This window comes from Notothenia rossii (genome assembly GCF_949606895.1).
Source record: "Notothenia rossii genome assembly, chromosome: 3".
Classification (NCBI taxonomy): Eukaryota; Metazoa; Chordata; class Actinopteri; order Perciformes; family Nototheniidae; genus Notothenia; species Notothenia rossii.
Window position 1 is genome coordinate 92,145,752 of NC_136901.1, and position 26,052 is coordinate 92,171,803.

Here is a 26,052-nt window from a genome sequence, read left to right on the forward strand (position 1 = left end):
GCTTGTTTTTAGCTGCATGTCTTTTCTATCTAACTGAACGTGTATTTGCACTGATTCAGCTCATAAGGTTGGTTATGAAACAAGAGGAGGTGCTGCAGACAGGTGAGGGTGTTAAAGTGTTAGTATGAAGTCAGACTGGTCGGACTGGTTCGACTGCCAGACACAATTTTACAGCTTGACGGAGCAGGAGGACGACAGGGTGAGTGTTAACACCAGGATCTGCTTTCTAACACATTCATTATTTACTCTGTCAAACTGGATGTCAGAAAATAACTTATTGGTTAAGAATCTGCATCCTAGAGTCCAATGAGACTTCTGCAAGTGTTGTAAACTTCTATTGTTTCCTGTTTTCTGATTCATCAGAGTTACATAACATGTGACGCAGTCAAAATGGAGAGCGGCTTGAAGTCTGACTGATTTCATGCATTTAACTGTGTGTGTGTGTGTGTGTGTGTGTGTGTGTGTGTGTGTGTGTGTGTGTGTGTGTGTGTGTGTGTGTGTGTGTGTGTCTGTCTGTCTGTCTGTCTGTCTGTGTGTGTGTGTTTGTGTGTGTGTGTGTGTGTGTGTGTGTGTGTGTGTGTGTGTGTGTGTGTGTGTGTGTGTGTGTGTGTGTGTGTGTGTGTGTGTGTGTGTGTGTGTGTGTGTGTGTGTGTCTGTCTGTGTGAGTGCATGTGTTTGTGTGTGTGTGTGTGTGTGTATGTGTGTGTGTGTGTGTGTGTGTGTGTGTGTGTGTGTGTGTGTGTGTGTGTGTGTGTGTGTGTGTGTGTGTGTGTGTGTGTGTCTGTGTGTCTGTCTGTCTGTCTGTCTGTCTGTCTGTCTGTCTGTCTGTCTGTCTGTCTGTCTGTCTGTCTGTCTGTCTGTCTGTCTGTCTGTCTGTGTGTGTGTGTGTGTGTGTGTGTGTGTGTGTGTGTCTGTCTGTCTGTCTGTCTGTCTGTCTGTCTGTCTGTCTGTCTGTCTGTCTGTCTGTCTGTCTGTCTGTCTGTCTGTCTGTCTGTCTGTCTGTCTGTCTGTCTGTCTGTCTGTCTGTCTGTCTGTCTGTCTGTGTGTGTGTGTGTGTGTGTGTGTGTGTGTGTGTGTGTGTGTGTGTGTGTGTGTGTGTGTGTGTGTGTGTGTGTGTGTGTGTGTGTGTGTGTGTGTGTGTGTGTCTCCAGTGTTACTGGTTTATCTCTCAGACTGGAGAAAATGAGTGATTTAAAAGATGAGGAAGAGGACACACCTTCAGTCTCCAGCTGTCTGTCTCTGAAGAGTGACTGGTCTATGGGTCATCCTATAGCCTTCAGTGATAAACCTGGACCCTCAGACACAAAGTAAGAGTCTGTTTCTACTGTAACCTGACCTGAAGAGGATTCTGTTTTTATGTCATCTGTTAATCTAAACTGTTTAATGAAACCCAGTAGAGTACATTAACAAAGTTCAACTCTTGCTTCTTGTCATCATCAGCAATAGTAAATGATCTCCCAGTGAAATCATCCTCACACCCTACATGTTGGACTTTGTGTTAAATTAAGCTCATAAAATACAAATATGTAAAACGTTTCACTCTCAAATGAATTTTAACAACAGAAACCCACAATCAAGACTCAAAAACTAAATAAGATGAACATCAAAATCTGTTCTTTAAATAAACTAATGATGTTTAAAACATGTGTTGTTTCCACAGACAGAGAGCAGAGTCTCCAGTCCCCAGCTGTCTGTCTCTGAAGAGTGACTGGTCTATGTGGAAACCTATAGACTTCAGTGATGACCCTGGACCCTCAGACACAAAGTAAGAGTCTGTTTCTACTGTAACCTGACCTGAAGAGGATTCTGATTGAATCTAATCTAATATATTAAACTGTTCTTTAATGATATCCTGTGAGCAGTTTGTAAAGGAAACACGCAGCAGAGTACAGCAAGCTAACATTATTTGATGATAACTAAATATGCAATTATATTATCATTGTATCTGTGGTATAAAATGGTTTTAAATAGTAAACATGTAGATAAATACTGATTTAAAAACTAAATATATATCATCCAAAACATTATTTAACTACTTGGGCATGTTTATGATATGTCTTTTTAAGACGATTATTAATAATAGTAATCACCTGGTGAGCTGGTTGAGTTTAGCATTAGCAGATATAACAGAGTTTAAGAGATTACATGTAGAGTCAATGCAAAGACCCAGATCCGTGCCTGGCAACACGAAGGAAGTGAAGATGGGAAATTCATATCACCTGCGTATTCGTGCAGCGTGACACATTTCAACTTGAGTGTAAAGTCTGTGACGCTCTGTGACAAAAAGCTGTCAGTGTTGAGATTGTGCTCCTGTGGTCTCTGACGGTCTGAGGGGAATCAGAGAGGAGAACAGAGCTCTACAGCAGCTCATATTCAATCAGGGTTATTCATGTTCCTGTTTAAACCAGAGACTGTCTGTGGTGCTAACTATATAGTCACTGCTGTACGTATGACTACATGAAGTTCTTCTGAGGGCTGATGGAGCAGCTACAATGTTAGCTTAGCTTTAATCAAACCCATCTCATTCAGAAAACAAACATTTGTAAATGTTTATGCTCGTTGTGTTGGAGACAGACCTGACAAAGCTTTAACTCAGGATCAAATCAGTATCATTCTGTTGTTATTTAGGCATCCTTTCCAGATGTTTATTGCTCTGAATTCACAGCAGATTCTCTGTAAGTTGGGTTTATAAAGCACCAGGTTAATACAGCTGTGTGTCTTAGTAGATGCAGTGAACTTGTGCTCCTCTGGGGGATGTCATGAATCCAGACAGGATGCTCTTTGGTTTCATGATCATGTGAATTGTAAGCTATCTACCTGATCACAAAGGTATATTGTTTAGACCTTTTTTTAAATATCAAACTAGAATGTTCCCCCTTGTTGTACCTTTGGTGATAATCAGCTCCCCTAAAGTGCTATAAAGGATGTGTTCATCTCCACAGAGGGAAGAGGAAGAGTGGTGTTCCTGTGGAGGAGCAGCTGTCCAGCTGTGCTCTGTGTCAGGACGTCCTGAAGGATCCAGTCTCTACCAGCTGTGGACACTGGTTCTGCAGACAGTGCATCACCTCATACTGGGAGCAGAGACCTCCATCAGGAGACCCCTCCTGTCCCCAGTGTGGAGAAAGATCCAGAACCAGAGCTGGCCTGCAGACAGCCAGTCAGAGCAGCTCTGTACGAGGTAAGAGGCCGGACTCATGCAGCGTCTTATTCCTCTTCCTGGTTCCTTTGGTCTGGATGAGGTATTCTGTTGTAGAGCAGAGACATTCAGCTGTTTGCAAAACATTTACACTCTGTCTGTTTTTATTAGTTTGATTGTTAGATTCTCAAAAGCATTTCCTGATTCTCTCCTGTTCCCTTCTCTTCCAGCAGATAGTGGTCTGCAGGAGGTTCTAGATGAACATAGGCTCAGTCTGGGGAGGAGATGTGAACGTGTGACTGAAGGAACTGATCAAAGTGAAACCCTCCTCAACAGCATCTTCACTGAGCTCTACATCACACAAGGCCTGAGTGAAGAGGTTAATACCCAACATGAGGTGAGGCAGCTGGAGACAGCTTCCAAGAAGGAGACCCTCCATGACACTCCAATCAAGTGCCAGGACATCTTTAAAGCCTCACCTGACCAACAGACTCTCATCAGAGCGGTCCTGACCAACGGAGTCGCTGGAGTTGGAAAAACCTTCTCAGTGCAGAAGTTCACTCTGGACTGGGCCGAGGGTTTGGGAAACCAAGATGTCAGTCTGGTGATCCCGCTCTCCTTCAGGGAGCTGAACCTGATCAAAGGTGAGCAGTACAGTCTTCTCAGGCTGCTCCATGTTTTCCATCCAACCTTACAGAAGCTCACAGCAGAGCAGCTGGCTGTCTGCAAAGTGCTGCTCATCTTTGACGGCCTGGATGAAAGCAGACTTTCTCTGGACTTCAGAAACAATGAGGTTGTGTCTGATGTCTCTCAGCAGTCCTCAGTCAACGTGCTGCTGACAAACCTCATCAGGGGGAAGCTGCTTCCCTCGGCTCTCGTCTGGATAACTTCCAGACCTGCAGCGGCCAATCAGATCCCTCCTGAGTGTGTGGACAGGGTGACAGAAGTACGAGGCTTCACTGACGCCCAGAAGGAGGAGTACTTCAGGAGGAGATCGAGTGATGAAGACCTGTCCAGCAGAATCATCTCTCACATCAAGAGCTCCAGGAGCCTCCACATCATGTGTCTGATCCCAGTCTTCTGCTGGATCACTGCTGCAGTTCTGGACCACATGTTGACTACAGACCAGAGAGGAGAGCTGCCCCAGACCCTCACTGACATGTACTCACACTTCCTGCTGGTCCAGACCAAGAGGAAGAAGCAGAAGTTTGAAGAGGGACATGAGACGAGTCCACAGCAGCTGACGGAGGCTGACAGGGAGGTTCTCCTGAAGCTGGGGAGGCTGGCGTTTGAACATCTGGAGAAAGGACACATCATGTTCTACCAAGAAGACCTGCAGCGCTGTGGCCTTGGTGTCACCGAGGCCTTGGTGCACTCAGGACTTTGTACAGAGATCTTCAGAAGAGAGAGTGTGATCTTCCAGAAAACAGTCTACTGCTTTGTTCATCTGAGCATTCAGGAGTTTCTGGCTGCAGTCTACATGTTCCACTGTTACACCATCAGAGACACAGAGGTACTGAAGGACTTCCTGCAGGGAGACTGGCCCTATGAGAACAGTGAAAACAGAGATCAGGATTACCCATCCCTGGATGTCTTCCTGAAGGGAGCCATGGAGAAATCCCTCAGAAGTAAAAATGGCCACCTGGACCTGTTTGTCCGCTTTCTCCACGGCCTCTCTCTGAAGTCCAACCAGAGACTGTTAGGAGGCCTGCTGGGTCGCACAGACAAGCGTCCAACAATCATCCAGAGATTCTTCAGAGGCCAGCTGGGTCGCAAAGGCATCCAGAGAGCCATCAACAACCTGAAGGAGATGAGCAGTGGTGAAATCTCTCCTGAGAGGATGATCAACATCTTCCACTGTCTGACAGAGATGAAGGACCACTCAGTACATCAGGAGATCACAAAGTTCCTGAAGTCAGAGAACAGATCAGAGAAGGAACTCTCTGTGATCCACTGCTCTGCTCTGACCTACATGCTGCAGATGTCAGAGGAGGTTCTGGATGAGTTGGACCTGAATCAGTACAACACATCACGGGAGGGGAAACTGAGACTGATTCCAGCTGTGAGGAACTGCAGGAAGGCCAAGTAAGTCCAGATGTGATTCACTTTATAAACTAATCAGGAGTTTAATTATTCAAATAAACACTATAACATTTCTACTGTTTAAATACTGAGAGCAAAATAAAACCAACACTGTTCTTCTATTTATTTATAATAATAGTTAAACTGAAGCGTTCCTCTCTTCGTATTGAGTGATGGAGGCGACATGTCAAACACATGAAGGACTCTAGAGGTTCCTCAGCATGTGATCACACCACACAGCAGGACTTACAGTTATCACAGAAAGATGTTATTATTACTTTCTAGTCGTTTCTTTATCATCAAACAGACACACGTTTTCATCACAATGTGTTGGAGTTTAATTCACATTTAAATACATCTCTAATATTCAAGTGATTTATTTAAAGGTCACCAATTGTGCAAAATCCTCTTCTTCGTGTCTCTCCTACATCAACATGTGTCCCCTCTTCTTCATGTCTCTTTTACATCAACATGTGTCCCCTCTTCTCCATGTCTCTTCTACATCAACATGTGTCCCCTCTTCTCCATGTCTCTTCTACATCAACATGTGTCCCCTCTTCTTCGTGTCTCTTCTACATCAACACGTGTCCTCTCTTCTCCATGTCTCTTCTACGTCAACATGTGTCCCCTCTTCTTCATGTCTCTTCTACATCAACATGTGTTCCCTCTTCTCCATGTCTCTTCTACGTCAACATTTGTCCCCTCTTCTTCATGTCTCTTCTACATCAACATGTGTCCCCTCTTCTTCATGTCTCTTCTACATCAACATGTGTCCCCTCTTCTTCATGTCTCTTCTACGTCAACATGTGTCCCCTCTTCTTCATGTCTCTTCTACATCAACACGTGTACCCTCTTCTCCATGTCTCTTCTACGTCAACATGTGTCCCCTCTTCTTCATGTCTCTTCTACATCAACATGTGTCCCCTCTTCTTCATGTCTCTTCTACATCAACATGTGTCCCCTCTTCTTCATGTCTCTTCTACATCAACACGTGTCCCATATTCTCCATGTCTCTTCTACATCAACATGTGTCCCCTCTTCTTCATGTCTCTTCTACATCAACATGTGTCCCCTCTTCTTCGTGTCTCTTTTACATCAACATGTCTCCCCTCTTCTTCATGTCTCCTCTACATCAACATGTGTCCCCTCTTCTTCGTGTCTCTTCTACATCAACACGTGTCCTCTCTTCTCCATGTCTCTTCTACGTCAACATGTGTCCCCTCTTCTTCATGTCTCTTCTACATCAACATGTGTTCCCTCTTCTCCATGTCTCTTCTACGTCAACATTTGTCCCCTCTTCTTCATGTCTCTTCTACATCAACATGTGTCCCCTCTTCTTCATGTCTCTTCTACATCAACATGTGTCCCCTCTTCTTCATGTCTCTTCTACGTCAACATGTGTCCCCTCTTCTTCATGTCTCTTCTACATCAACACGTGTACCCTCTTCTCCATGTCTCTTCTACGTCAACATGTGTCCCCTCTTCTTCATGTCTCTTCTACATCAACATGTGTCCCCTCTTCTTCATGTCTCTTCTACATCAACATGTGTCCCCTCTTCTTCATGTCTCTTCTACATCAACACGTGTCCCATATTCTCCATGTCTCTTCTACATCAACATGTGTCCCCTCTTCTTCATGTCTCTTCTACATCAACATGTGTCCCCTCTTCTTCGTGTCTCTTTTACATCAACATGTCTCCCCTCTTCTTCATGTCTCCTCTACATCAACGTGTGTCCCCTCTTTTTCATGTCTCTTCTACATCAACATGTGTTCCCTCTTCTCCATGTCTCTTCTACATCAACATGTGTCCCCTCTTCTCCATGTCTCTTCTACTTCAACATGTGTCCCCTCTTCTTCAAGTCTCTTCTACATCAACATGTGTCCCCTCTTCTCCATGTCTCTTCTACTTCAACATGTGTCCCCTCTTCTTCATGTCTCTTCTACTTCAACATGTGTCCCCTCTTCTTCATGTCTCTTCTTCATCAACATGTGTCCCCTCTTCTCCATTTCTCTTCTACTTCAACATGTGTCCCCTCTTCTTCATGTCTCTTCTACATCAATATGTGTTCCCTCTTCTCCATGTCTCTTCTACATCAACATGTGTCCCCTCTTCTTCATGTCTCTTCTACATCAACATGTGTCCCCTCTTCTTCATGTCTCCTCTACATCAACATGTGTTCCCTCTTCTCCATGTCTCTTCTACATCAACATGTGTCCCCTCTTCTTCATGTCTCTTCTACATCAACATGTGTCCCCTCTTCTTCATGTCTCTTCTACATCAATATGTGTCCCCTCTTCTTCATGTCTCCTCTACATCAATATGTGTCCCCTCTTCTCCATGTCTCTTCTACATCAACATGTGTCCCCTCTTCTTCATGTCTCTTCTACATCAACATGTGTCCCCTCTTCTTCATGTCTCTTCTACATCAATATGTGTCCCCTCTTCTTCATGTCTCCTCTACATCAATATGTGTCCCCTCTTCTCCATGTCTCTTCTACATCAACATGTGTCCCCTCTTTTTCATGTCTCTTCTACGTCAACATGTGTCCCCTCTTTTTCATGTCTCTTCTACATCAACATGTGTCCCCTCTTCTTCATGTCTCTTCTACATCAACATGTGTCCCCTCTTCTTCATGTCTCTTCTACATCAACACGTGTCCCCTCTTCTCAATGTCTCTTCTACATCAACATGTGTCCCCTTTTCTTCATGTCTCTTCTACATCAACATGTGTCCCCTCTTTTTCATGTCTCTTCTACATCAACATGTGTCCCCTCTTATTCTTGTCTCTTCTACATCAACATGTGTTCCCTCTTCTCCATATCTCTTCTACATCAACATGTGTCCCCTCTTTTTCATGTCTCTTTTACATCAACATGTGTCCCCTCTTCTTCATGTCTCTTTTACATCAACACGTGTCCCCTCTTCTTCATGTCTCTTCTACATCAACATGTGTCCCCTCTTCTTCATGTCTCTTCTACATCAACATGTGTCCCCTCTTCTTCATGTCTCTTCTACATCAATATGTGTCCCCTCTTCTTCATGTCTCTTTTACATCAACATGTGTCCCCTCTTCTTCATGTCTCTTCTACATCAACATGTGTCCCCTCTTCTCCATCTCTCTTCTACATCAACACGTGTCCCCTCTTCATGTCTCTTCTACATCAACACGTGTCCCCTCTTCTCCATGTCTCTTCTACATCAACATGTGTCCCCTCTTCTTCATGTCTCTTCTACATCAACATGTGTCCCCTCTTCTCCATATCTCTTCTACGTCAACATTTGTCCCCTTTTCTCCACGTCTCTTCTACATCAACATGTGTCCCCTCTTCTTCATGTCTCTTCTACGTCAACATGTGTCCCCTCTTCTTCATGTATCTTCTACATCAACATGTGTCCCCTCTTCTTCATGTCTCTTCTACATCAACATGTGTCCCCTCTTCTCCATGTCTCTTCTACATCAACATGTGTCCCCTCTTCTTCATGTCTCTTCTACATCAACATGTGTCCCCTCTTCTCCATGTCTCTTCTACATCAACATGTGTCCCCTCTTCTTCATGTCTCTTCTACATCAACATGTGTCCCCTTTTCTCCATGTCTCTTCTACATCAACATGTGTCCCCTCTTCTCCACGTCTCTTCTACATCAACATGTGTCCCCTCTTTTCATGTCTCTTCTACGTCAACATGTGTCCCCTCTTTTTCATGTCTCTTCTACATCAACATGTGTCCCCTCTTCTTCATGTCTCTTCTACATCAACATGTGTCCCCTCTCCTTAATGTCTCTTCTACATCAACATGTGTCCCCTCTTCTTCATGTCTCTTCTACATCAACATGTGTCCCCTCTTCTTCGTGTCTCTTCTACATCAACATGTGTCCCCTCTTCTTCGTGTCTCTTCTACATCAACATGTGTCCCCTCTTTTTCATGTCTCTTCTACATCAACATGTGTCCCCTCTTCTCGATGTCTCTTCTACATCAACATGTGTCCCCTCTTCTCCACGTCTCTTCTACATCAACATGTGTCCCCTCTTCTTCATGTCTCTTCTACATCAACATGTGTCCCCTCTACTTCATGTCTCTTCTACATCAACATGTGTCCCCTCTTCTTCATGTCCCTTCTACATCAACATGTGTCCCCTCTTCTCCACGTCTCTTCTACATCAACATGTGTCCCCTCTTCTTCATGTCTCTTCTACGTCAAAATGTGTCCCCTCTTCTTCATGTCTCTTCTACATCAACATGTGTCCCCTCTTCTTCATGTCTCTTCTAAATCAACATCGGTCCCCTCTTCTTCATGTCTCTTCTACATCAACATGTGTCCCCTCTTCTCCATGTCTCTTCTACATCAACATGTGTCCCCTCTTCTTCATGTCTCTTCTACATCAACAAGTGTCCCCTCTTTTTCATGTCTCTTCTACATCAACATGTGTCCCCTCTTTTTCATGTCTCTTTTACATCAACATGTGTCCCCTCTTCTTCATGTCTCTTCTACATCAACATGTGTCCCCTCTTCTTCATGTCTCTTTTACATCAACATGTGTCCCCTCTTCTTCATGTCTCTTCTACATCAACATGTGTCCCCTCTTCTTCGTGTCTCTTCTACATCAACAGGTGTCCCCTCTTTCTCCTGTATCTTCTACATCAACATGTGTCCCCTCTTCTCCATGTGTCTTCTACGTCAACATGTTTCCCCTTTTCTCCACGTCTCTTCTACATCAACATGTGTCCCCTCTTCTTCATGTCTCTTCTACGTCAACATGTGTCCCCTCTTCTTCATGTATCTTCTACATCAACATGTGTCCCCTCTTCTTCATGTCTCTTCTACATCAACATGTGTCCCCTCTTCTCCACGTCTCTTCTACATCAACATGTGTCCCCTCTTTTTCATGTCTCTTCTACATCAACATGTGTCCCCTCTTTTTCATGTCTCTTCTACATCAACATGTGTCCCCTCTTCTTCATGTCTCTTCTACATCAACATGTGTCCCCTCTCCTTAATGTCTCTTCTACATCAACATGTGTCCCCTCTTCTTCATGTCTCTTCTACATCAACATGTGTCCCCTCTCCTTAATGTCTCTTCTACATCAACATGTGTCCCCTCTTCTTCATGTCTCTTTTACATCAACATGTGTCGCCTCCTCTTCATGTCTCTTCTATATCAACATGTGTCCCCTCTTCTTCATGTCTCTTCTACATCAACATGTGTCCCCTCTCCTTAATGTCTCTTCTACATCAACATGTGTCCCCTCTTCTTCATGTCTCTTCTACATCAACATGTGTCCCCTCTCCTTAATGTCTCTTCTACATCAACATGTGTCCCCTCTTCTTCATGTCTCTTCTACATCAACATGTGTCCCCTCTTCTTCATGTCTCTTCTACATCAACATGTGTCCCCTCTCCTTAATGTCTCTTCTACATCAACATGTGTCCCCTCTTCTTCATGTCTCTTCTACATCAACATGTGTCCCCTCTCCTTAATGTCTCTTCTACATCAACATGTGTCCCCTCTTCTTCATGTCTCTTCTACATCAACATGTGTCCCCTCTTCTCCATGTCTCTTCTATATCAACATGTGTCCCCTCTTCTTTATGTCTCTTCTACATAAACATGTGTCCCCTCTTCTTCATGTCTCTTCTACATCAACATGTGTCCCCTCTTCTTCATGTATCTTCTACATCAACATGTGTCCCCTCTTCTCCACGTCTCTTCTACATCAACATGTGTCCCCTCTTTTTCATGTCTCTTCTAAGTCAACATGTGTCCCCTCTTTTCCATGTCTCTTCTACATCAACATGTGTCCCCTTTTCTTCATGTCTCTTCTACATCAACATGTGTCCCCTGTCCTTCATGTCTCTTCTACATCAACATGTGTCCCCTCTTCTTCATGTATCTTCTACATCAACATGTGTCCCCTCTTCTCCACGTCTCTTCTACATCAACATGTGTCCCCTCTTTTTCATGTCTCTTCTAAGTCAACATGTGTCCCCTCTTTTCCATGTCTCTTCTACATCAACATGTGTCCCCTTTTCTTCATGTCTCTTCTACATCAACATGTGTCCCCTGTCCTTCATGTCTCTTCTACATCAACATGTGTCCCCTCTTCTTCATGTCTCTTCTCCATCAACATGTGTCCCCTCTTCTCCATGTCTCTTCTACATCAACATGTGTCCCCTCTTCTCCATGTCTCTTCTACATCAACATGTGTCCCCTCTTCTCCACGTCTCTTCTACATCAACATGTGTCCCCTCTTCTCCATCTCTCTTCTACATCAACACGTGTCCCCTCTTCATGTCTCTTCTACATAAACATGTGTCCCCTCTTCTCCATGTCTCTTCTCCATCAACATGTGTCCCCTCTTCTTCATGTCTCTTCTACATCAACAAGTGTCCCCTCTTTTTCATGTCTCTTCTACATCAACATGTGTCCCCTCTTCTCCATGTCTCTTCTACGTCAACATGTGTCCCCTCTTCTTCATGTATCTTCTACATCAACAGGTGTCCCCTCTTCTTCATGTCTCTTCTACATCAACATGTGTTCCCTCTTCTCCATGTCTCTTCTACATCAACATGTGTCCCCTCTTCTTCGTGTGTCTTCTACATCAACATGTGTCCCCTCTTCTTCATGTATCTTCTACATCAACATGTGTCCCCTCTTCTCCATGTCTCTTCTACGTCAACATGTGTCCCCTCTTCTTCATGTATCTTCTACATCAACAGGTGTCCCCTCTTCTTCATGTCTCTTCTACATCAACATGTGTTCCCTCTTCTCCATGTCTCTTCTACATCAACATGTGTCCCCTCTTCTTCGTGTGTCTTCTACATCAACATGTGTCCCCTCTTCTTCATGTCTCTTCTACATCATCATGTGTCCCCTCTTCTTCGTGTCTCTTCTACATCAACATGTGTCCCCTCTTCTTCATGTCTCTTCTACATCAACATTTGTCCCCTCTTCTTCATGTCTCTTCTACATCAACATGTGTCCCCTCTTCTTCATGTCTCTTTTACATCAACATGTGTCCCCTCTTTTTCATGTCTCTTCTACATCAACATGTGTCCCCTCTTCTTCATGTCTCTTCTACATCAACATTTGTCCCCTCTTCTTCATGTCTCTTCTACATCAACATGTGTCCCCTCTTCTTCATGTCTCTTTTACATCAACATGTGTCCCCTCTTCTTCATGTCTCTTCTACATCAACATTTGTCCCCTCTTTTTCATGTCTCCTCTACATCAACAGGTGTCCGCTCTTTCTCATGTCTCTTCTACATCAACATGTGTCCCCTCTTTTTCATGTCTCCTCTACATCAACATGTGTCCCCTCTTCTTCATGTCTCTTCTACATCAACATTTGTCCCCTCTTCTTCATGTCTCTTCTACATCAACATGTGTTCCCTGTTCTTCATGTCTCTTCTACATCAACATGTGTCCCCTCTTCTTCATGTCTCTTCTACATCAATATGTGTCCCCTCTTCTTCATGTCTCTTTTACATCAACATGTGTCCCCTCTTCTTCATGTCTCTTCTACATCAACATGTGTCCCCTCTTCTCCATTTCTCTTCTACATCAACACGTGTCCCCTTTTCATGTCTCTTCTACATCAACATGTGTCCCCTCTTCTCCATGTCTCTTCTACGTCAACATGTGTCCCCTCTTCTTCATGTATCTTCTACATCAACAGGTGTCCCCTCTTCTTCATGTCTCTTCTACATCAACATGTGTCCCCTCTTCTCCATGTCTCTTCTACATCAACATGTGTCCCCTCTTCTCCATGTCTCTTCTACATCAACATGTGTCCCCTCTTCTTCATGTCTCCTCTACATCAACATGTGTCCCCTCTTCTCCATGTCTCTTCTACATCAACATGTGTCCCCTCTTTTTCATGTCTCTTTTACATCAACATGTGTCCCCTCTTCTTCCTGTCTCCTCTACATTAACATATGTCCCCTCTTCTTCATGTCTCTTTTACATCAACATGTGTCCCCTCTTCTTCATGTCTCTTCTACATCAACATGTGTCCCCTCTTCTTCATGTCTCTTTTCCATCAACATGTGTCCCCTCTTCTTCATGTCTCCTCTACATCAACATGTGTTCCCTCTTCTCCATGTCTCTTCGACATCAACATGTGTCCCCTCTTCTTCATGTCTCCTCTACATCAAAATGTGTACCCTCTTCTTCATGTCTCTTCTACATCAACATGTGTCCCCTCTTCTTCATGTCTCCTCTACATCAACATGTGTCCCCTCTTCCTCATGTCTCTTTTACATCAACATGTGTCCCCTCTTCTTCATGTCTCCTCTACATCAACATGTGTCCCCTCTTTCTCATGTATCTTCTACATCAACATGTGTCCCCTCTTCTTCATGTCTCCTCCACATCAACATGTGTCCCCTCTTCTTCATGTCTCTTTTACATCAACATGTGTCCCCTCTTCTCCATCTCTCTTCTACCTCAACATGTGTCCCCTCTTCTCCATGTCTCTTCTACATCAACACGTGTCCCCTCTTCTCCATGTCTCTTCTATATCAACATGTGTCCCCTCTTCTTCATGTCTCTTCTACATCAACATGTGTCCCCTCTTCTCCATGTCTCTTCTACATCAACATGTGTCCCCTCTTCTACATCAACATGCGTCCCCTCTTCTTCATGTCTCTTCTACATCAACATGTGTCCCCTCTTCTCCATGTCTCTTCTACATCAACATGTGTCCCCTCTTCTCCATGTCTCTTCTACATAAACATGTGTCCCCTCTTCTTCATGTCTCTTCTACATCAACATGTGTCCCCTCTTTTTCATGTCTCTTCTACGTCAACATGTGTCCCCTCTTTTTCATGTCTCTACATCAACATGTGTCCCCTCTTCTCCACGTCTCTTCTACATCAACATGTGTCCCCTCTTCTCCATGTCTCTTCTACGTCAACATGTGTCCCCTCTTCTTCATGTATCTTCTACATCAACAGGTGTCCCCTCTTCTTCATGTCTCTTCTACGTCAACATGTGTCCCCTCTTTTTCATGTCTCTACATCAACATGTGTCCCCTCTTCTCCACGTCTCTTCTACATCAACATGTGTCCCCTCTTCTCCATGTCTCTTCTACATAAACATGTGTCCCCTCTTCTTCATGTCTCTTCTACGTCAACATGTGTCCCCTCTTTTTCATGTCTCTACATCAACATGTGTCCCCTCTTCTCCACGTCTCTTCTACATCAACATGTGTCCCCTCTTCTCCATGTCTCTTCTACGTCAACATGTGTCCCCTCTTCTTCATGTATCTTCTACATCAACAGGTGTCCCCTCTTCTTCATGTCTCTTCTACATCAACATGTGTTCCCTCTTCTCCATGTCTCTTCTACATCAACATGTGTCCCCTCTTCTTCATGTCTTTTCTACATCAACATGTGTCCCCTCTTCTCCATGTCTCTTCGACATCAACATGTGTCCCCTCTTCTTCATGTCTCTTCTTCATGTCTCTTCTACATCAACATGTGTCCCCTCTTCTTCATGTCTCCTCTACATCAAAATGTGTACCCTCTTCTTCATGTCTCTTCTACATCAACATGTGTCCCCTCTTCTTCATGTCTCCTCTACATCAACATGTGTCCCCTCTTCTTCATGTCTCTTCTACATCAACATGTGTCCCCTCTTCTTCATGTCTCCTCTACATCAACATGTGTCCCCTCTTCCTCATGTCTCTTTTACATCAACATGTGTCCCCTCTTCTTCATGTCTCCTCTACATCAACATGTGTCCCCTCTTTCTCATGTATCTTCTACATCAACATGTGTCCCCTCTTCTTCATGTCTCCTCCACATCAACATGTGTCCCCTCTTCTTCATGTCTCTTTTACATCAACATGTGTCCCCTCTTCTCCATCTCTCTTCTACCTCAACATGTGTCCCCTTTTCTCCATGTCTCTTCTACATCAACACGTGTCCCCTCTTCTCCATGTCTCTTCTATATCAACATGTGTCCCCTCTTCTTCATGTCTCTTCTACATCAACATGTGTCCCCTCTTCTCCATGTCTCTTCTACATCAACATGTGTCCCCTCTTCTACATCAACATGCGTCCCCTCTTCTTCATGTCTCTTCTACATCAACATGTGTCCCCTCTTCTCCATGTCTCTTCTACATCAACATGTGTCCCCTCTTCTCCATGTCTCTTCTACATCAACATGTGTCCCCTCTTCTTCATGTCTCTTCTACATCAACATGTGTCCCCTCTTCTCCATGTCTCTTCTACATCAACATGTGTCCCCTCTTCTCCATGTCTCTTCTACATCAACATGTGTCCCCTCTTCTCCATGTCTCTTCTACATCAACATGTGTCCCCTCTTCTCCACGTCTCTTCTACATCAACATGTGTCCCCTCTTCTCCATGTCTCTTCTACGTCAACATGTGTCCCCTCTTCTTCATGTATCTTCTACATCAACAGGTGTCCCCTCTTCTTCATGTCTCTTCTACATCAACATGTGTTCCCTCTTCTTCATGTCTCCTCTACATCAACATGTGTCCCCTCTTCTTCATGTCTCTTCTACATCAACATGTGTCCCCTCTTCTTCATGTCTCTTCTACATCAACATGTGTCCCCTCTTCTTCATGTCTCTTCTACATCAACATGTGTCCCCTCTTCTCCATGTCTCTTCTACATCAACATGTGTCCCCTCTTCTTAATGTCTCTTCTACATCAACATGTGTCCCCTCTTCTCCATGTCTCTTCTACATCAACATGTGTCCCCTCTTCTTCATGTCTCCTCTACATCAACATGTGTCCCCTCTTTCTCCTGTATCTTCTACATAGACATGTGTTCCCTCTTATTCATGTCTCTTCTACATCAACATGTGTCCCCTCTTTTTCATTTCTCTTGTACATCAACATGTGTCCCCTCTTCTTCGTGTCTCTTCTACATCAACATGTGTTCCCTCTTCTCCATGTCTCTTCTATATCAACATGTGTCCCCTCTTCTTCATGTCTCTTCTACATCAACATGTGTCCCCTCTTCTCCATGTCTCTTCTACATCAACATGTGTCCCCTCTTCTCCACATCTCTTCTACATCAACATGTGTCCCCTCTTCTTCATGTCTCTTCTACGTCAACATGTGTCCCCTCTTCTTCATGTCTCTTCTACATCAACATGTGTCCCCTCTTCTTCATGTCTCTTCTACATCAACATGTCTCCCCTTTTCTCCACGTCTCTTCTATATCAACATGTGTCCCCTCTTCTTCATGTCTCTTCTACGTCAACATGTGTCCCCTCTTGTTCATGTCTCTTCTACATCAACATTTGTCCCCTCTTCTCCATGTCTCTTCTACATCAACATGTGTCCCCTCTTCTTCGTGTCTCTTCTACATCAACATGTGTCCCCTCTTCTCCATGTCTCTTCTACATCAACATGTGTCCCCTCTTCTCCATGTCTCTTCTACATAAACATGTGTCCCCTCTTCTTCATGTCTCTTCTACATCAACATGTGTCCCCTCTTTTTCATGTCTCTTCTACGTCAACATGTGTCCCCTCTTTTTCATGTCTCTTCTACATCAACATGTGTCCCCTCTTCTTCATGTCTCTTCTACATCAACATGTGTCCCCTCTTTTTCATGTCTCTTCTACGTCAACATGTGTCCCCTCTTTTTCATGTCTCTACATCAACATGTGTCCCCTCTTCTTCATGTCTCTTCTACATCAACATTTGTCCCCTCTTCTTCATGTCTCTTCTACATCAACATGTGTCCCCTCTTCTTCATGTCTCTTCTACATCAACATGTGTCCCCTCTTCTTCCTGTCTCTTCTACATCAACATGTGTCCCCTCTTCTTCATGTCTCTTCTACATCAACAGGTGTCCCCTCTTCTTCATGTCTCTTCTACATCAACATGTGTTCCCTCTTCTCCATGTCTCTTCTACATCAACATGTGTCCCCTCTTCTTCATGTCTCTTCTACATCAACATGTGTCCCCTCTTCTCCATGTCTCTTCTACATCAACATGTGTCCCCTCTTCTTAATGTCTCTTCTACATCAACATGTGTCCCCTCTTCTCCATGTCTCTTCTACATCAACATGTGTCCCCTCTTCTCCACGTCTCTTCTACATCAACATGTGTCCCCTCTTCTCCACGTCTCTTCTACATCAACATGTGTCCCCTCTTCTTCATGTCTCTTCTACGTCAACATGTGTCCCCTCTTTTTCATGTCTCTTTTACATCAACATGTGTCCCCTCTTCTTCATGTCTCTTCTACATCAACATGTGTCCCCTCTTCTCCATGTCTCTTCTACATCAACATGTGTCCCCTCTTCTTCATGTCTCCTCTACATCAACATGTGTCCCCTCTTCTCCATGTCTCTTCTACATCAACATGTGTCCCCCCTTCTTCATGTCTCTTCTACATCAACATGTGTCCCCTCTTTTTCATGTCTCTTCTACATCAACATGTGTCCCCTCTTTTTCATGTCTCTTTTACATCAACATGTGTCCCCTCTTCTTCTTGTCTCCTCTACATCAACATATGTCCCCTCTTCTTCATGTCTCTTTTACATCAACATGTGTCCCCTCTTCTTCGTGTCTCTTCTACATCAACATGTGTTCCCTCTTCTCCATGTCTCTTCTACATCAACATGTGTCCCCTCTTCTTCATGTCTCTTCTAAATCAACATGTGTCCCCTTTTCTTCATGTCTCTTTTACATCAACATGTGTCCCCTCTTCTTCATGTCTCCTCTACATCAACATGTGTCCCCTCTTCTCCATGTCTCTTCTACATCAACATGTGTGCCCTCTTATTCATGTCTCTTCTAAATCAACATGTGTCCCCTCTTCTTCATGTCTCTTTTACATCAACATGTGTCCCCTCTTCTTCATGTCTCCTCTACATCAACATGTGTCCCCTCTTTCTCCTGTATCTTCTACATAGACATGTGTCCCCTCTTCTCCATGTCTCTTCTACATCAACATGTGTCACCTCTTCTTCATGTCTCTTTTACACCAACATGTGTCCCCTCTTCTTCATGTCTCTTCTACATCAACATGTGTCCCCTCTTCTCCATCTCTCTTCTACATCAACACTTGTCCCCTTTTCATGTCTCTTCTACATCAACATGTGTCCCCTCTTCTCCACGTCTCTTCTCCATCAACATGTGTCCCCTCTTCACCATGTCTCTTCTACATAAACATGTGTCCCCTCTTCTTCATGTCTCTTCTACATCAACATGTGTCCCCTCTTCTCCATGTCTCTTCTACATCAACATGTGTCCCCTCTTCTTCATGTCTCCTCTACATCAACATGTGTCCCCTCTTCTCTATGTCTCTTCTACATCAACATGTGTCCCCTCTTCTTCGTGTCTCTTTTACATCAACATGTGTCCCCTCTTCTTCATGTCTCTTCTACATCAACATGTGTCCCCTCTTCCTCATGTCTCTTCTACGTCAACATGTGTCCCCTCTTCTTCATGTCTCTTCTACATCAACATGTGTCCCCTCTTCTCCATGTCTCTTCTACATCAATACGTGTCCCCTCTTCTCCATGTCTCTTCTACATCAACACGTGTCCCCTCTTCTTCATGTCTCTTCTACATCAACATGTGTCCCCTCTTCTTCATGTCTCTTCTACATCAACATGTCTCCCCTTTTCTCCACGTCTCTTCTACATCAACATGTGTCCCCTCTTCCTCATGTCTCTTCTACGTCAACATGTGTCTCCTCTTCTTCATGTCTCTTCTACATCAACATGTGTCCCCTCTTCTCAATGTCTCTTCTACATCAACATGTGTCCCCTCTTCCTCATGTCTCTTCTACGTCAACATGTGTCCCCTCTTCTTCATATCTCTTCTACATCAACATGTGTCCCCTCTTCTCAATGTCTCTTATACATCAACATGTGTCCCCTCTTCTTCATGTCTCTTCTACATCAATATGTGTCCCCTCTTCTTCATGTCTCTTCTACATCAACATGTGTCCCCTCTTCTTCATGTCTCTTCTACATCAATATGTGTCCCCTCTTCTTCATGTCTCTTCTACATCAACATGTGTCCCCTCTTCTCAATGTCTCTTATACATCAACATGTGTCCCCTCTTCTTCATGTCTCTTCTACATCAATATGTGTCCCCTCTTCTTCATGTCTCTTCTACATCAACATGTGTCCCCTCTTCTCCATGTCTCTTCTACATCAATATGTGTCCCCTCTTCTTCATGTCTCTTCTACATCAATATGTGTCCCCTCTTCTTCATGTCTCTTCTACATCAACATGTGTCCCCTCTTCTTCATGTCTCTTCTACGTCAACATGTGTCCCCTCTTCTTCATATCTCTTCTACATCAACATGTGTCCCCTCTTCTCAATGTCTCTTATACATCAACATGTGTCCCCTCTTCTTCATGTCTCTTCTACATCAATATGTGTCCCCTCTTCTTCATGTCTCTTATACATCAACATGTGTCCCCTCTTCTTCATGTCTCTTCTACATCAATATGTGTCCCCTCTTCTTCATGTCTCTTCTACATCAACATGTGTCCCCTCTTCTCAATGTCTCTTCTACATCAACATGTGTCCCCTCTTCCTCATGTCTCTTCTACGTCAACATGTGTCCCCTCTTCTTCATATCTCTTCTACATCAACATGTGTCCCCTCTTCTCAATGTCTCTTATACATCAACATGTGTCCCCTCTTCTTCATGTCTCTTTTACATCATCATGTGTCCCCTCTTCTTCATGTCTCTTCTACATCAACATGTGTCCCATCTTCTTCATGTCTCTTCTACATCAACACGTGTCCCCTCTTCTCCATGTCTCTTCTAAATCAACATGTGTCCCCTCTTCTTCATGTCTCTTCTACATCAACACGTGTCCCCTCTTCTCAATGTCTCTTCTAAATCAACATGTGTCCCCTCTTCTTCATGTCTCTTCTACATCAACACGTGTCTCCTCTTCTCCATGTCTCTTCTACATCAACACGTGTCCCCTCTTCTCAATGTCTCTTACACATCAACATGTGTCCCCTCTTCTTCATGTTTCTTCTACATCAATATGTGTCCCCTCTTCTTCATGTCTCTTCTACATCAACATGTGTCCCCTCTTCTTCATGTCTCTTCTACATCAACATGTGTCCCCTCTTCTTCATGTCTCTTCTACATCAATATGTGTCCCCTCTTCTTCATGTCTCTTTTACATCACCATGTGCCCCCTCTTCTCCATGTCTCTTCTAAATCAACATGTGTCCCCTCTTCTGCATGTCTCCTCTACATCAACATGTGTCCCCTCTTCTCCATGTCTCTTCTACATCAACATGTGTCCCCTCTTCTTCTTGTCTCTTCTACATCAACATGTGTCCCCTCTTCTCCATGTCTCTTCAACATCAACATGTGTCCCCTCTTCTCCATGTCTCTCCAACATCAACATGTGTCCCCTCTTCTTCATGTCTCCTCTACATCAACATGTGTCCCCTCTTTCTCATGTATCTTCTACATCAACATGTGTTCCCTCTTCTCCATGTCTCTTCTACATCAACATGTGTCCCCTCTTCTTCATGTCTCTTCTACATCAACATGTGTCCCCTCTTCTTCATGTCTCTTCGACATCAACATGTGTCCCCTCTTCTTCATGTCTCCTCTACATCAACATGTGTCCCCTCTTCTTCATGTCTCTTTTACATCAACATGTGTCCCCTCTTCTCCATCTCTCTTCTACATCAACACGTGTCCCCTCTTCTCCATGTCTCTTCTACATCAACACGTGTCCCCTCTTCTCCATGTCTCTTCTACATCAACATGTGTCCCCTCTTCTCCACGTCTCTTCTACATCAACATGTTTCCCCTCTTCTTCATGTCTCTTCTACGTCAACATGTGTCCCCTCTTCTTCATGTCTCTTCTACGTCAACATGTGTCCCCTCTTCTCCATGTCTCTTCTACATCAACACGTGTCCCCTCTTCTTCATGTCTCTTCTACATCAACACGTGTCCCCTCTTCTTCATGTCTCCTCTACATCAACACGTGTCCCCTCTTCTTCATGTCTCTTCTACATCAACACGTGTCCCCTCTTCTTCATGTCTCTTCTACATCAACACGTGTCCCCTCTTCTTCATGTCTCCTCTACATCAACACGTGTCCCCTCTTCTTCATGTCTCTTCTACATCAACATGTGTCCCCTCTGTGGAAAGAGACCCTGAAAGTTTCAGGAACAAAGATTCTCTCTCTTTTTGATCCATTTCTATAAAAACCTGTCTGAAAATGAGCTGATCAGATTTTGGCCACTTTATGATGTCATAACAATGTTTTGTCTTATTTAACCATTAGCCAATAAGCAACCAAGGTAACACCCCCCCCCCCCCCCCCCCCCCCCTCCCCCCCCTTATCACCTGAATCTCCTCCTAGAGCACCATTGTGTTCTTTGTAACCAAATCTCTCTCAGAGGGGTGTGGGGAGGGGCTCCTTATTTTCATCTAAAGTAACAGACAGAGAATCAGCTCTTTGGAAACAGGGCTAAAACAGAGGGGATTATGGGTAATGCTGCAATGATCTGTTTGGTGTTTCAGCCAATCAGAGACAGGCTCTGTATATATCTGAGACCTGTGATATATTGATGAGAAACAGTTTAATAGGGGACCTTTTAATTTCTGTTTCTTTTGGTAACAGTCAGTGACAGCAGGAGCACAGACATGTGATCAGATCACACTGACAACACATTCAACTCTACTATAATATATTATGATATATTATATAAAATGGACTGACAGCAAATCTCCATCAGAACATGTCAAATATGTTTTCATCAAATGCTTCAAGTTAATATAATGTTTCCTCTTGTTTTAACACATGTTGTAATATATGTGTTATTATAGACTTACTGGCTGTTGGCTCTCAGAGACTGAATGTGAAGTCGTGGTCTCAGCTCTGAAGTCGGACCCCTCCCATCTGAGAGATCTGGACCTGAGTCACAACCCTCTGAAGGATTCAGAAGTGGAGCTGCTGAGTTCTGGACTAAAGAGTCCAAACTGCAGACTGGAGGCTCTCAGGTCAGTTCACTGACTGCAGTTCATACAGATCTGTTTGTGTTTATGATTTTCTGAATTTGAACAAATACATTTTAATTGTTATTTCTTCCATGTTTGCTAATGACTGAATATTGATCAGAGTAACAAAGAGAAGGTGAATTTGTGAGGGAGAGAGTTTGAGCTTCCACAGACTCACCCTGTGCTCCATGAGTCAGTGGAGATGCTGTCAGTACTGAGGAGCTGTGAGGGAGATGAAGGAGTTGTGTGTTATGTTCACATTTCGCACCCTTTGGTAATGTTCGGGTCAAATTGACCCGGGACATATTTCAGGGTTTCAAAAAAATACAGAACTAAATTCAACATGCACATTTCCTTATATATATTGTCTTTAACTCATTCCCCAACAATATAAATGAAATATATGATTAGTCTTTGAAAATACTCTTTGCTAGATCAAAGTGTCCATGGTTTTTTGTGTTAAAAATATCATTTATGTTAAAAAGAAATACACTGTAATAAAAACTAGGTTTACATTTTGCTCATGCTTTTCTAGGACAAATGTAAATGAAACATTTTTTCATTAATGTTTGTTATTTTTAATCTGTCATATAATAATCAAAGCCCTGAAGGAAATAAAGCAATTTAGCAGCAATTAAAACACAAGAACCACACATCCAAAAGTGTTTGGCTGTGAAATAGAGAGAGAAGGAAACATCCATATAAATGACATAGAACAGATATAAACACAAAGCAAATCAAAACAATTAACAGTCACTATTCATAAAATACAGTATATCCAAAAAAGATATTGATGAAGTGACGCTGCAGAACATCATGTGAGTCAATGGGCAAGTCTGTTTAGGAAACACATGATGTAGAACTTCTTCCTGTGTATAGCACAGGTGTACTTGTTGCAGTTGCTGCATGTAGTCTGTGTCTTGGAGTCCTTTGAGGGTCCACAGACCTAACAGCTGGCTGTGGGGGTCTTCCAGAAGCTGGCTGTGGGGGTTATCCAGCAGCTGGCTCTGAGTCAAGTTCATCTTCCAATTCGCTGTCAAATTCTGAGTTTACCTCTACATTATCCTCGTCTTCAGAAATGTCTTCCTGTTCCACTTCACCGTGTTCTTCTAATGCATTCCACTCACTCTCATCCATTATTAGCTCCAAGGCTCTGAGCAGAATATCTTTTGGCCATTTTGTTGGTAGATAATTGAAGTTCTGCACTTCACTGTAACTACACTGATGTCTCTGATTAGTCCCTCCTCCGGCGTGCAGGTGCGAGGGGGACAGTGTGAGAAAATGTAAAATGTTTCTAATGTTCTAGGATAGTTTTGTGTACAAACTACAAAGGGTAGAGATCAAGGGAAACCAGGATCAAACAGCTTGTGTGTGTGTGTGTGTGTGTGTGTGTGTGTGTGTGTGTGTGTGTGTGTCATCCGGGTCAGATCCTAACCTCTTATGAAGGACATAAATGCGGGTGGGCATTTTTTTCATAAGAGGATACAATTAAAAACAATTCCACATGTCCTTCACAATAAATAAAGTTTTTTTCCTAAAGAAACTATTATTCTTCCACTGTTAGTTGTTAAAGTAAATGTTGTTTATTCACATTTGTATTTCTCTAGATGTAGTCTGCAGTCATAACAGTTGATTGTTTCCTAAAGAAACTATTATTCTTCCACTGTTAGTTGTTAAAGTAAATGTATGTTTTCTTTAGTAAATGGTCTGAATAAAGAAGGTCCTCTGAACTAATATTAGTTTTACATAAAGTTGACTTTGTGACATAGAAATGTTTATGTTCCCAATAGGGCTTCACGATTTGGGGAAAAAGTCATATTGAGATTATTGTGGACAATATTGTGATTTGTGATTGAATGAACAAAGTGTAATATGTACTTGGTCAGGGAAAGGGAAGAGCACAGACAAATGATCATTTTGAGATCTCTATATCTCAAAGAATCATAAACAAATACAACAACAGCAATATCTGAGAAGTAGGCTACTTTTTGAAAATAACTTAGAAATTGACAAAATAAAATAAATACGAAAATATATCTTCTTTGAAAATAAAGGTTTTCTCTGCATACTTTCTGCACTACTATCCAGTAAATATAAGAACACATGCACATGTTCATTAAATAAGACATCTGGATGCCCAAACAAATGAACCTGAAAAGGATATTGCATTGTTTTTGTTACTTTCATTGCTATTGTATACATTTCTTGAGTGTAATTTAACTCAACTTCCTGTTTTATTTAGACATGCTTTTATTTTGAATGCGACTTTGCCTATTAGCAGGAAGCTACTGTTCCCAAAGAAAAACACTTGACGGAGATGAACGGAGATAAAGTACAGACATTAACGGAGATATCTACATTTAAATACGGCGATATCAAAAGAAAGAGTTTACATTAAAGTATTAGCAAGAGGCACAAGGTTAGTGTTCACTGATATAAACATGTGTCCTGATTCGTTTATACTGTTTTATAACTTTGCGGTTCACTTGTTTAATGGTTTGCTAAAGTGATGCTAATAGTGAAGCTTAACTATAGTTGTTGTTTTGTGTCTTTGTGTAGCTCTTACGTTGATTTTTGGAGTTTTCAATAAATGAGAAATCATCAGTCAAGTGTACGACCATCTTTGGGAGGGATGTGCTACACTTGGTGTTCCGGTTTCCTGTTGTTAGCATTCCAGCTTCACAGTAGCATGCAGCTAGCACGTTCTTGTGTTTGTAGTTAAATGTAAAATAAAGTGTGGAGTTCCATATTAAACACACCGCCTCCGACTCCCACTCATCGGCTCTACACCACGCACATTTCATTATTTAATTAAATCACAGCCTGTTGCGGTTATGTAATCGCATAAGCTGGTATTGCGATTTCGATTAATCGTGCAGCCCTAGTTCCCAATCATTTAGATGTGTTTTCCCAGATAATAAACAGAAGGCTGATATAAAGATGATCCTCAATAACAGAATGACGGTCACTGTTATTCAGGGAAAGATCATTGATTAGGACGCAGTAAAGATGAGCTGCACATTTCAGACCTGAACATCTGACTGGATTATAAACTGATTTTTATCCTCATCATGTTTTCTTTATTCAGTCTGGAGAGATGCAGCTTGTCAGAGATCAGCTGTTCTGCTCTGATCTCAGCTCTGAAGTCCAACATCCATCTGAGAGATCTGGAACTGAGTAAGAACGCTCTGAAGGATTCAGGAGTGGAGCTGCTGAGAGATCTTCTGGAGAGTCCAGACTGCAGACTGGAGACTCTCAGGTCAGTTCACTGACTCTCTGTTACTGCTGGAGGTCTCACATGTTTCATTAGTTATTCAACTTATTCTTCTACATATATATAACATCCATACGTTTGTAAATGTTGTTTTGTTCACATTTGTATTTCTCTAAATGTAGTCTGCAGTCATAACAGTTGATTGTTTCCTAAAGAAACTATTATTCTTCCACTGTTAGTTGTTAAAGTAAATGTATGTTTTCTTTAGTAAATGGTCTGAATAAAGAAGGTCCTCTGAACTAATATTAGTTTTACATAAAGTTGACTTTGTGACAGAGAAATGTTTATGTTCCCAATAGGGCTTCACGATTTGGTGAAAAAGTCATATTGAGATTTGTGATTGAATCAGGTTCAGGTTATTTATTTGTACCCGTAGGTAGATTCTGTTTGCAGAGAAAAAGACACAAGGGTTCCATCCTGACACTAAAAACAAACACAAACAACACATCTCTAATAAAGGACAAGTAAAAGTACAAGTATACCCTGCTCAACCAAATCTCCAAATATTTGAAAAACATTTTAAGAAGGAAAACACGAGTACAAACATGGACATTCAACATTCACAA

At 42.9% G+C, this 26,052-nt stretch overlaps 2 protein-coding genes across 2 annotated transcripts in view; both read left to right on the top strand.

The window, feature by feature from the left end:
* LOC307030933 (uncharacterized protein) overlaps positions 1-26,052 on the top strand; it is a 354,919-nt gene that overhangs the window by 251,671 nt on the left and 77,196 nt on the right. The window lies entirely within an intron of this gene.
* Positions 421-25,881, top strand: LOC307030935 (NACHT, LRR and PYD domains-containing protein 3-like). The gene is made up of 7 exons (XM_079667566.1): positions 421-1,307; positions 1,661-1,765; positions 2,943-3,178; positions 3,367-5,221; positions 22,042-22,215; positions 25,301-25,471; positions 25,863-25,881. Exons 1-7 carry the CDS (start codon positions 670-672, stop codon positions 25,864-25,866), a joined length of 3,183 nt encoding a protein of 1,060 aa, XP_079523692.1. The 5' UTR covers positions 421-669; the 3' UTR covers positions 25,867-25,881.